This window comes from Macrotis lagotis, chromosome X (assembly GCF_037893015.1).
Source record: "Macrotis lagotis isolate mMagLag1 chromosome X, bilby.v1.9.chrom.fasta, whole genome shotgun sequence".
NCBI lineage: Eukaryota > Metazoa > Chordata > Mammalia > Peramelemorphia > Peramelidae > Macrotis > Macrotis lagotis.
In genome coordinates this window covers 94,581,360-94,594,225 of record NC_133666.1, presented here as the reverse complement: position 1 = coordinate 94,594,225, position 12,866 = coordinate 94,581,360, and the positions used below count along the sequence as shown (strand labels likewise).

The 12,866-nt window shown below is 34.2% G+C and overlaps 1 protein-coding gene across 4 annotated transcripts in view; it reads right to left on the bottom strand.

The window, feature by feature from the left end:
- The window catches only part of MCC (MCC regulator of WNT signaling pathway), a 219,108-nt gene that overhangs the window by 91,575 nt on the left and 114,667 nt on the right, over nt 1-12,866 (bottom strand). For all 4 annotated transcript variants that reach the window (XM_074202759.1, XM_074202757.1, XM_074202758.1 and 1 more), the window contains 4 exons: nt 11,299-11,445; nt 10,674-10,763; nt 9,296-9,444; nt 3,299-3,439 (listed from right to left, as the gene is read on the bottom strand). In XM_074202759.1, coding sequence (XP_074058860.1) covers nt 3,299-3,439; nt 9,296-9,444; nt 10,674-10,763; nt 11,299-11,445 — 527 coding nt within the window. The remainder of the gene's footprint in view (nt 1-3,298; nt 3,440-9,295; nt 9,445-10,673; nt 10,764-11,298; nt 11,446-12,866) is intronic.

The following is a 12,866-nucleotide window of genomic DNA, read 5'->3' as shown; positions in this document are numbered from 1 at the left end:
AAATTTCATTTTCCTCATCTGTAAAATAGGAGTTAATGCATCATTATGATACAGGTTGCCTGAAAAAGCACTTTACATATAATAAGCACTAAAGTAATTTGTTATTATTTGTTATACATTATACTCATTATGAGAGTAGAAGCTGAGAAACTTTCCTCCATGACATGAATTTAGTCTTTTTTTCTCTATCAACTATTCTGATTCAACACAATTGAGCAAAAAGTCACTCCTAAATATTTACTGGTATCAACACTGACTATGGTACTTTTTTCTCCTTTATTTTAGAATTTAGGAAAAAACCAAACAATTCAATAAAATAAAACTGCAAGGGATGAATCTGCCCATCTTTTAATGCTCAGATGAAATGGAAATGTAAAGAACACTGAAATAGTGGCCAATTTCCAATAAGTTATAGAGAAATTAAATTTGGAGGGTGCCATACATTTTCACTCCATTTTCTTTTCTTTTTTTTTTTTAATTTATTTTCTGATTACATGCAAAGATAGTTTTCAACATTCATCCTTTTGGAAGTTCTTGAGTTCCAAATTTTTCCACCACCCTGCCTTCTCTCCCTCCACCCCAAACAACTCGATAATGATTGTCCATGTACAATTGTTTTTAACATATTTCCATATTAGTCTGCTGTGAAAGAATTAGAACTAAAAAGTGAGCATAGTATGCTTTGCTCTGCATTCTGAATCCATAGTTTCTTCTCTGGGTATGGGATAACATTTTCCTCAACAGGTTTCTAAGGATTGTCCTTGATCACTGAACTGTTGAGAGAAGTTGCTTCCACTGTAGTTCATCATCTTTCAATGTTGGTACTAATGGGTATGATGTTCTCCTGATTCTGCTCACTTTGTTCAGCATCAGTTCATGCACATCTTCCCAAGGCTTTTTGGAAGTCCTGTCCCTTTTTTCTCACAAAACAATATTACAATATAACATTCATATACCATAGTTTGTTTTGTCATCCCCAATTAATGGGCATTATAAGGAATATTTCACAAAATTTCACAAATACATCTATAGTTAGTCTTAGCTTTACAATGTCTTTCTCCTTCCTGAGCCATTTTAATTAGAACTATTTTTTGCTTTTGCTTTGTCTGAGATCAAGATTGCTAGACTTGTTTCATTTTTTTATTCAGCTGAAAAATAATACATTCTGCTCCTTTATAGTGTGTGGATTTCTCTGCTTCAAAGGTGTTTCTTGTAAATAAGATTTTGTAGGATTCTGATTTTTAACCCACTCTGCTATCCACTTCTCTTTTATGGCAGAGTTCATCTAGTCAAGTCTCCTTTTCTGATCATGGTTTTCAAGTAGACCAATAATTCATAAATTATCTCTCCTAGATCTAATTTACAGGTCAGTCACTTTTCTAAGAGGTACTTTATATTTTCTTTTATTTTTTTCCAACCTTCTCGTTTTGTTTGATAGAATCTTGGTGTCTGAGTCACTCATTTCTATTTATCAAATTCTAGTTTTTAAAGGTTTTATTTTCTTCAGTTAACTTTTTTGTTTCCTTTTCCAGCTGGTCAATCAATCCCTCAGAGGCTTCATATGCAGACATTTTATCACCACTTTCCTCTTTTGAGTAGATATTTTCATCACTCCTATGATAACAATAGCTTTTTATGTCTTTTTGGTCATTTTGTCAGTTGAGCTCAGTATCTGAGGTATAGGATATATAGTCCCAAGTTTTGGGGGGTTTTTTTGCTGGGAACCAGGTATTCCTGGTTTGTTCCTTGTGCTAGGGTAGTACAATGTTACACCACCTTCCCAGGCTTGAAATTTTGCTTTTTGAGCTGGGATTGAGACATTCACTATTGGTAGAGTTTCACTGGGATCTTAGTTGTGCTGTGGTTAAAAGCCTCGTGATGGTTTCCCAGTTCTCCAACCTACACTGGGCTATACTGCCCTTTTACACTTGGGAAAGTCCTTTCCCTGAAATTCCTATAAGATATCTTGCTAAAAACTTATTTTTCTGTTTTTGATTTGGGGTTTCTTTTATCTGTTTCTTTGGGATCTTTTTAAAGGCTTCATTAAGTTTTTTCAGGAAAAACTCCAGGAACTTCTTCCCTGCTTGTCATCACCTTGGCTCCACTCTAGGAGTCCAAGTTTCCCTTTTCTAGATGATGGAGGAATGCCTTTCTTACTCTTGATCACAAAAGGTATAATTCAGACTGTCCTATCTTTACATAAAGCTTATTCACACTGAGCACAAATATGATGTGATAGAAAAATGTTGCTACTTGTTTGAGTGCAAATAAGATGTCTGAAGCTCTTCTTTTGGCTGTTTTACTTTGATACATATCCTAAGATAGGCAGCATAGGTTTAAATTTATGCCTATTTGGATGATAATAAATTTATTTTACCTCCTCATTTCATGAATACTTGTTGTTATAAAATGCTAGATAAATATCATTAGGAAGAGATAGGCCCTCCCTGAAAACACACTTGTACCTTCTCCATTTGATCCATCTACTATCCACATCCAGGGAAGGAAGTGATGGAGTGTGAACATAGAAATAAGTATTCTATTTTTTTACATGGCTTTTCCCTTTTGTTATATTTCTTTTTTTCACAACATGACTAATGTGGAAATATGTTTAACATGATTGCACATGTTATATCAGATTGTCTGACATCTTGGGGAGGGGGAAAGAAATAGGAGGAAGAAAAGTTTAGAACTCAAAATCTTCTAATAAATGAATGTTGAAAACTAGCTGAACATGTAATTAGAAAAAATAAAATACAGGTTACAAAAAAAGATAAAAAAAGAAAAAGATTTGAAAGGTAATCACTATTTCATACACTATAATTTGTATCACTGTGCTATTGGGGAGACTGTATCCTGAGCTATTTCCAAAGGGAGACAGGACTGCTTACTTCAAGGACTTAAAAAAGTAGATTAACTGTTTTGTTTTGTTTTTTTGATGTGTCTTAGGAGGAAAAAGGAGAGGGTGAGAAACTAACATTCCAAATTAACAGGATTTATAAAGACTCTGAGCCTTCATAAAAAGTTTCATTGATCAGTGAGGTATAGAAAAAGTGAATCATTTTGTCCTTGTGAAGGTATCACAACTATTTTTATGGGCTAATCTAAGACTCCTTTTAAACCTATAAAGAGATTCCAATACAATAATATTCATACCACCATTTTTCGTGATCTTCTGTCTTATCAATCCCAAACCTGGTCTTTACCCAGAAAGAAATATGACAAGTTTATATTTTGGAATAAAAGGTGGCTTTAAAAGACAGTATTAGTATCATTTTAATCACAACCACTGACCTACCTATATTGCAATGCAAGTCTCAAAGCTGTGGCATTGGACTCATACTTCCCTACCAGCATACTCATCCTCTCAGCATTGCTTTTGCACTCCTCCAGTGTTATGGTCAGTAGATCGTTCTGAGATTTCAGGTGCTCTATTCGACTGCAAGGAAACAAACTCATTTTCAAATTCCTGCTGAAACTTATAAATCAGGGACTTTAATTATGCAGATGGAGGAAACATTTTAATATCTTTGGCTATTTTAACAAATAAAACATATACAGATAATGAAGGAAACTGAACTCTTAAATTCTGCAGGAATTCCTGACTCTATGGAGGAAAACAGCAGCTAGTATGGATCATTAAATAAATCTGTTGAACAATCTATAAGTATTGATAACTATTGATGTTAATAGATATCTATATATATTTCACTTAGAATATGAGTTTCTAGAGAGCAAGGATTTCTTATTCCTCTGAAAACTTAATTTTACTGATTGTCCTAGTTTAGTATCCTACTTTTGGGGGGTTTTTTTCCTATCCTACTTAATTTTAAGTTGCTATTAATAATTAGCATTTGTTTATCTTTCCAGTCTCTAAGCAATTTCTAAATGAGTGTGTGTGTGTCTAGATTTCTATTTATAAGTATAACTAGATAGAAATATAAATAGGAATATAAATAGACAGACAATAGTTAAGGCTATAATTAGATAACTAGAGATATAAATATCTATCTAGAAATTCTTTAGAGAATTATTCGATGATTAATAGCAAGTTTAAATTAAGTAGGGTATTAGACTAGGATAATGAGTAAAAGTTAAGGCTATAATTAGATAACTAGAGATATAAATATCTATCTAGAAATTCTTTAGAGATTTATTCAATGATTAATAGCAAGTTTAAATTAAGTAGGGTATTAGACTAGGATAATGTGTAAAAGTAAGTTTTCAGAGGAGTAAGAAATCCCTGCATTTAAGAAAAGCATATTCTATGTGAAGGACAATTAAGTAAATAAGATGTAGCTAGGTGATATAGCACTTTGCAAACCTTGAAGAACTATATAAATGCTAATATATGTGAGTGTACATACATATTATATAAATGCTAACTATTTGCATTTGAGTTGAGTCTTGAAAGAAGCAAACATAACAAGGTAGGTACAAAAACCCGTACAAAAACCAGAGTTATGGGTGAAAGAATGTCTGGTATGGACAATAGTACTATAGAAGCTAGTTTAGACAGGGTATTGAATGCATGAAGTAGTGTAATTTGTAATCACCCTAAAAAGGCAGGCTGGAGACAGACTGTGAAAAACTTCAAATGCAAACTAGAAGAGCATTTCTTAAAGACAATGAAGATTTTTTAAGCAGAAAACTCACAGTTAGATTTGCATTTAAGAACATTAGTTTGGCTGTTATGCAGAGGATGAATCAGTCATAAGAGACTGGATGCAAGGAGGCCAGATAGGAGGCTATTGTAATAATCCAGGTGAGAATTGTAGTGTGAATAAAGAGGAGTGGATAGATGTGATAAACACTGAAGAAGGAAGATCAAAGACTTGGCAAAGTATTGATAATGGTTGGTGGGTGAATGTGAATAGTCAAGGATGATTCGTAGGTTAAAATCTGGATAAGTAGAAGAATGACGGCCATCTTAACAAAATAGAGAATTTTGAGGTCCATATCCAGGTGCAGATGAAATTGGAAATACAGGATGAGAGAAATAAGAAATGCATATATTTGGGAGTGAATAAAGAGATAGGAACTGATGAGAATGTAGAAAGAGACGAAATAGAATGAAGACCTTTTATTGATGGGTATACTCACACATTGTCAGGTGATAAATATACAAAGAAGAAAGACTCGAGGAATATGATAACTAGGAAAAGATCTAGAAAGTATTGTCATGAAAACACAGAAGAGAACTAGTATCCAGGTGAAGGTAATTAATAGGAACAAAAATTAGAGAGGTCATGAAGGATGAAGACTGTTGTTAAAAAGAATCACTTAGCTTAGCCCTACCATATGTAAAATTATATTATAAAGCATCAGTCATCAAAACTATCTGGTATTGGCTAAGAAATAGAGTGGTGGACCAGTGGAATAGACTAGGTGCAACAGCAGGAAATGATTATAAGTAATCTGTTGTTTGATAAACCCAAAGAGTCCAGCTACTGGGGAAAAAAACTCTCTCAATAAAAACTGCTGGGAAAATTGGAAGTTAGTATGGAAGTAACTTAGATTAGACCAACACCTCAAACCCTATACCAAGATAAGATCCAAATGAACACAGGATTTTGACATAAAAAATGAATATTATAAGCAAACTAGAATATGAAGGAGTAGTTTAACTGTCAGATCTATGGAAAGGGTAGCAGTTTATGACTAAGAAAGAGATGGAGAACATTACTAAAAACAAACTAGATGATTTTGATTATATTAAATTAAAAAGCTTTTGCACAGACAAAACCACTGTAACCAGGAGCAAAAGAAATGGAAACTGGGAAATAATCTTTACAACTAATATTTCTGACAAAGGACTCATTTCTAAAATATACAGAGAACTGAGTCGATTTTTTTTAAAAAAAAGTCATTCGCCAGTTGTCAAATGATCAAAGGACATGCAAAGGCAATTTACAAATGAGTTGATCAAAGAGATCTACAGTCATATAAAAACTTCCTCTAAATCATTACTTATTAGAGAAATGCAAATTAAAGCTTCTCTGAGGTATTACCTCACACCCCTCAGACTGGCCAATATGACCAAAACAGGACAATGATCATTGTTGGAAGGGTTGTGGGAAATCTGGGACGCTAATACATTGTTGGAGGAGCTATGAACTCATCCAGCCTTTCTGGAGAACAGTCTGGAACTATGCCCAAAGGGCAACAAAAATGAATATACCTTTTGATCCAGCAATACCACTACTGAAGAGATGATGAAAAAAGGTAAAAACATCACTTGTACAAAAATATTCATAGCAGCCCTGTTTGTGGTGGCAAAGAATTGGAAATCAAGTAAATGTCTTTCAATTGGGGAATGGCTTAACAAACTGTGGTATGTGTATGTCATGGAACACTACTGTTCTATTAGAAACCAGGAGGGATGGGAATTCAGGGAAGCCTGGAGGGATGTGCAGGAACTGATGCTGAGTGAGATGAGCAGAACCAGAAAAACACTGTACACCCTAACAACATGGGGGTGATGATGGACTCGCTCATTCCATCAGTGAAACAATCAGGGACGATTTGGGGTTGTCTGGGATGGAGAATATCATCTGTATCCAGAGAAAGAACTGTGGAGTTTGCACAAAGACCAAGGACTATTACCTATAATTTAGAAAAAGAAAATTGATATCTTATTGTCTGATCTTGCTATCGCTTTTACTTTATGTTTCTTCCTTAAGGATATGATTTCTCTCTCATCACATTCAGTTTGGATCAATGTATACCACGGAAACAATGTAAAGACTGGAAAATTGCCTTCTGTGGAGGGTGGGGGTGGGGTGTAAGATTAGAGCAAAATTGTAAAACTCAAAATAAATAAAATATTTTTTTAAAAAAAGTCAATTTAGCAAGGAAGAGGGTATAGGTGACCTTGGAGGGAGTGTTTTCAATGGAGTGGTCATGAACAGTGCCAAAGTTCAAAGGATTAAAAAATGAATGAAAGGAAAAGAGTTGAGGCAACAATTATAGCAGGTTTTTTCTTTCTGGGAATTTGGCTGTAAATAGAAGAGAGAGAGAGAAAAAGGAAAAAATTTTGAGGGGATAATAGGATCAAATGAAGGTTTTTAAAAGCTCCTCTTTGAGGCAGCTAGGTGGCACAGTACCTGGGTTCAAATCTGGTCTCAGACACTTAATAATTACCTAGCTGTGTGGCCTAGGGCAAGCCACTTAACCCCATTTGCCTTGCAAAAAACCTAAAATAAAAGAAAAAAGAAAAAGATCCTCTTTAAAGGGGAGATCCGGATAGCAAGAAAAATGCTGTCAAATGACAAGAAGAGGTTGAAAATTAGGGAGATACAAGATAAAGTTCTGAAGGAGATGGGAGGGATGGTATTAAGCACAGGAATCTCTCAAAACAGCAAAGCATATTTAAGAGAATAAATCCCTAAGCTAAGTCATGCAGTGGAGAGAGCACTGTCTTTGAATTTAGGAGGACCTGAACTCAAATGTAGCCTCAGACACTTAATATTCACTTAGTTGTCTGACTTGAGTAAATCTAATTAATCCCATTGCCTTACAAAAAAACAAAACAAATTGAGATAGAGGAAGAGGGGGAGACAGAGACAGAGACCAAGAGAGCCAGAGATAGGGGAGGGAGAGGGGGAGGGGGAGGGGGAGGGAGAGTTGAAAAAATTCTCATAGATTATTGCCAAGGGTTTTGCCAAACTAAGAATACAAAAATCACATTTACTCAACTTAGGTAAAACATCTGACATATTTGAGAGCATTCAAAGGACAGTTCAGAACTAAGTATTCTAAAGACAGGAAATATGCTCTTTTTATAGTATATAAAAACAGCAAAGTTACAAATTTAACAGCTATCATGTTTTTGGGCAATAAATTCCTCAGTTTTAGAAAACAAGAAATACAAAAGCTTTACAGAAATTGAGGGTTCTTTATACATGCCCACATGTGCAAGCCAATTTGTCTATTTTAAATTGTGTATTTAATGGAAAAGGGAACCTCATTGCTGCTCTACACAGCAGAATGTTCAAATTCTATTAACTATATTATCTATTAACTATATTATACTGTGATCTACCCTAAAGAGTTCTGACATTATTGTTTTTAAAAACATGTTTGTACCAGTAATTCTCTGTCAATTAAGTGGACTTAGGAACTTACAGGAACTTAAATCACCAACAGTTCTGTTCCTCTAATTAATCTTGATTGAAACAAGTTTCTAAAGACCTAAATGACCACAGTCTCATTGTTTTTAAGAACATTAAAAAAAATCAAATCAAGGATTGCTAACATGATTATTCACATAACTTTTTACAAAGTTTAAGTAGTGGATATAGGGTAATATTTCTTTCTAGTTTTATCAATTTTCACAATTTTACCATAGACACCCATCAGAAATTGTAGGGCAAGGCAGTGTCCCCATATGCTTGAGAGCAAAACATATCATTCTATCATTTGGAGAATTATGCCTAAGCCAAAGAGTCATTAATGATTTGGATTTAGGTCTTCCATTTGCTCTTAGAAAATTCCCTTGCCAAAATCAGGTACAATTTTCAATATGCTGTCACCAGTTTCAAAGTTAATGATAATCAGAAAACTTTGAGCATCTTCATAAAGTTGATTCATAAACTTGTGCCCTGTTTCATATAAATGACAATCATGTATTATACTGACCTTGTGATATTTGATTTTGATATAAAGCAACTATCTTAGTTGACTTATTCAGACAAGTATTAAGCAAGCCTACATATCAACATTCTTTTTGGTTAATAAAAAAATCTTTTATATTTAATCCCATACACTCCTTCCTAATTGATTTAAGAGTCAACATAAATATAACTAAAATCTGCATAGATGTCTTCTTGCCATGGGTTTTCCTTTGATGTCAAAAAAGTTCCACAGCAGTTTATATACCAATGATCGATGTGTACAAAAGTGGCCAGCATTTCCCTGGCCTATAAGGAAGTTGGACATTAACTTTTAATGCAATTACAAAAGAAATTTAGGAAAGATCTTTCAAATAATTCAAATTCATGATTGAAATGAGAAAATACCATGGAGACTCTGCACTGTTACAAACCCATAAATAAATCAGTATATCATATATTACTAGGAAAAACAATCTGAACATTATTTGAAAATTAAGATCTCTTTTATGATGTTGGGACTACCCTGACTGATGATATATAAATCCATGTGATGCACAGACAGTGAGGACAAGAGCTAAGAAGTGAATTTGAAAGGGAGAAGAGTAGAGTGTGGGGGACTTCATGGAGGAGGGTAGACCTTCTGTGTTTGTATCTTTAGGTGCCTTTTTTTTCAAACTTACCTGTTTAATCTCTCTGTCTCTACTTCAAATTCTCGAATTTTACTTTCTGAGATGGCAGATCCATGTGAATAGAGGGTCTGGAAAATCTCCTGGATATTGGAACAGTCCTGCAGAGAGTGGGCTAGGTGCTCTGCCACACTGCCAGAAACCTATAGTAGGGGTTAGAAAATCCTCTTTGATAGAATTATAGGTTGGAAGTACAGTGGGTTGGATACTTATAAAAGTGAGAAATTATTGTAAGCTTATATTCTTGGAGAACTGGGTACAATAAAAGAAATAAGTAATTAATTTAGACATGGTTTTTGGTTTGCACAATTTTAACTACAGTTCCAAAAACCAATTTTAAAATAATTTTTAGAAATGACATTAATGACTACATCCAAATATTCCATGTTTGGAATTAATAGTATTGGCAGTAGGTACAAACAAATGCACACCTTCCTTTCTAAGTCCTAGGTACTGGTTCTAGGTACTTTCTTTTACTTTTTTGTTCTTTGCAATTGGGAGCCCTGAGATTTCAGTCTGAATTAGGGGCTTCTATAATTTTACACATCCAGTTGACTGAATTTTCATAGTTCAGCGAAATTTTGCCAAAAGGCAAAATTCTATAAGTGAACTAACTATAAGATCACTCTCTGCACACTGCAGCATCAGATAGTGTCTTGAATTCATAATGAATCTTTCTCATCATGTACCATTAGTAACTTTAAACATGTTCCTTAGACATTTTCTATCATTTTTATACTCTACAACAAATCAGGAGGATTTTATTGATTTCACTGAGGAAAATTCTACTAAAGTACAAGATTTCAACCTTTTATAATATTGAGCTAATCTTTTAGAAGCAACATTTAACCCTGACAGACAAATTATTCCCTTTTAAAAGTAAGTACACAAGATATAATGTGGGTTTGATAGCTACAATGTGTTTTCCACTGCAACAAGAGCATGAAAAAAAGCTCCAATTATATAAATTGTGAAACTCAATAGTTTCACAAAAGAAAACAAAAAATTACTTGCTCTTGCAAAAATTATCTAACTTACTGAAATCAATATTATTTCTGATTCTTGGAAACAAAAAAAAATTAGTATTGCAGTAAATTGGGGTTCCATTTAAAGGATAGCTAAATATCTTTTCAAAAAAAATCTCTCAATGGTTTTTTAAGTATGTTCTGATGCCTCTTTTAAGAGTACTCACCACGGGGCAGCTAGGTGGCGCAATGAATAAAGTACTGGCCCTGGAGTCAGGAGTACTGGGTTCAAATCCGGCCTCAGACACTTAATAATTACCTAGCTGTGTGGCCTTGGGCAAGCCACTTAAACCCACTGGCCTTGCAAAAACAAAAAACAAAAAAAAACTTTAAAAAAGAGTACTCACCCCTATACTGCTGATTTCTGAACCTAGGATCGGTCGATCAGATGAGGAAGACTCTGACCTTGTCTTTGACAGCTTCACTCTCTCAGCAATCTAAAGAAAATCAGAAGACATTTAGATTGTGTGAATATACAATGACTTTTCCAACCATCTTGACTATGTCTTAGGTTCCTTAAAGAAGCTTTTCACTCTGATGATAATCTATCTTTCACCATTATCCTACTGCTAGCCTTTCAGGCTTCATTAACAGGGAAGGACTTATATACTTGTTAAATCTCTTTTATTGTTAGGTCCAATAGTTTATAGACAGAAGAAAGCTTAATTCCACCTGAAGATTGCAGAGCTTTACAGAAAGTCCCTGTCTTAACACTGAATTACCATATTGGGAAATCCTTGCCATGCTAGGTTGATTAATGTGGGCTGGTATTTGTGTTCCAATTGAAAGAGAATTAAAACTTATTAAAAGAGAGGTCATCTCTCCCTTTAAGTCAAATGGAGAAATTCTAAGATTGTGTCTTGGGACACAAGGAATTATTTCTAATTAATCACATACTCAGTAGATGTATACAATGGAATCTATTTTGCTTAGATAATGAGAAATATTATCACTAGGTACAAAATAGTTCACCTTGGCAATTGGAATGTCATTGCTGCTACTGCTGGTGCTCAGTTCTCCAGTGCTGGGATTAATTGGTCGGTTAGTAGAGGTGAGACGACCTGGACTAGAGGGTCCTGCTGCCTGGACACTCTGTAAGCGTGTTTGTAGTTCTCGAACCTGAAACAAGAATATCTTTAGACACATAACACAATTTTTAGCAAACTGAATTTTAATTTTGAGTTGATGATCTAGATGTCTTGATGGGACAGCTCTTATCCTGGTAAAGAGTAGTTACCATTGGTTGATCTGGGAAACTTAAAATTGGATAAGGATCATAAAAAAATTACAATAGCAGGTAGACCTTAGATAGATTCCGAGTGGTATACAAATTTAAGACAAATGATTTCTTATCTGTACAATCTAATCTTCAGAAAATATATCACAAGGGTAATATTTTACCTCTTATGTATGAAATTCTTTACTTTCCCTGAAATTCTTTTCTCTAATTTCCTTTAATTTCTTATTCTTTCATTTACATAAAATATTTTCAAATCTTTTCATTTTCCCTAGGAAATGTATAGAGCTTGTGGTAAAGTTTTTTTTTTTTTGTTTAGTTGGTTGAAGCTTTATCTATAGATACTGTGGAGTTATCCTCTTCTTCCGGGTTTATTCCTTTGGCATACCTTTGTACAATAATTTTTCATTATCCTCAACATTTTCTTTGGTTTACTCATTTTGCCAGTCTGTTTCTAAATTGTACCAAGCTCTGTACATTTCTGAAAGGAACAGTAGGTCTTTTTATAGTTTTGATCTGTTTTGTTTGGTGTCTTTTCACTGATTTTTTCTGGGTACCAAGTCAGTCTTTCTTCAAGGACCTCAGGGTATCTCATGCCAGGGAACTATACTGGGGGTCAGACTTTATAACTACACTCCCATCTCATGTCTTGTAGGATCTTGAGCACTGGTTTAGAGTCAAGAGTGCCAGTTTATCCATCTTCTGTTTTTCTGCTCTTAGATTCCTAGTTATAGACTCCTGGTTTGCCTGACCAATCTACCTTTGTACATTTGAAAGCTTTCTTGTTTTTTGCTCTGAAGCCTCCTAGCTAAATCACTATGTCACTCAGCTAAAGAAAAAAAATACTATACTATACTCTCTTCTTGGATTTATTAATAATTACTTGTTCTGGTTCAAGTTTCCATTTGTGCTCCTATTTATTCTGTCATCTTGACATGGTTACTGGTATATTTGACTGCTGTCTTTTTAATCTGATTATTTTATTGACTTCCAAAGATAAGACGATATGGAATATGAACTTAAATAAAGTACTATCTTGAGTACGTGCAAGACATTAACCATACACACACACACATCAAAATAACGAAAAGACTAAAAAGGACCTTACAAATAATCTCCACTCTTAAAAATGGAGCAGCAATCTAGTGTAGCATGACCAAAGTTCTTTGACTTTGTTATCTTCTGCTGAGCATGTGTTTTGATCTTACTTGTCAGAATGAGAATTTTCTATGGACACAATGTTTCTGTTATTTGCACAAGTTTCTATATACATTGCCTGCAAGAAAATACAAATTGTTCTCAG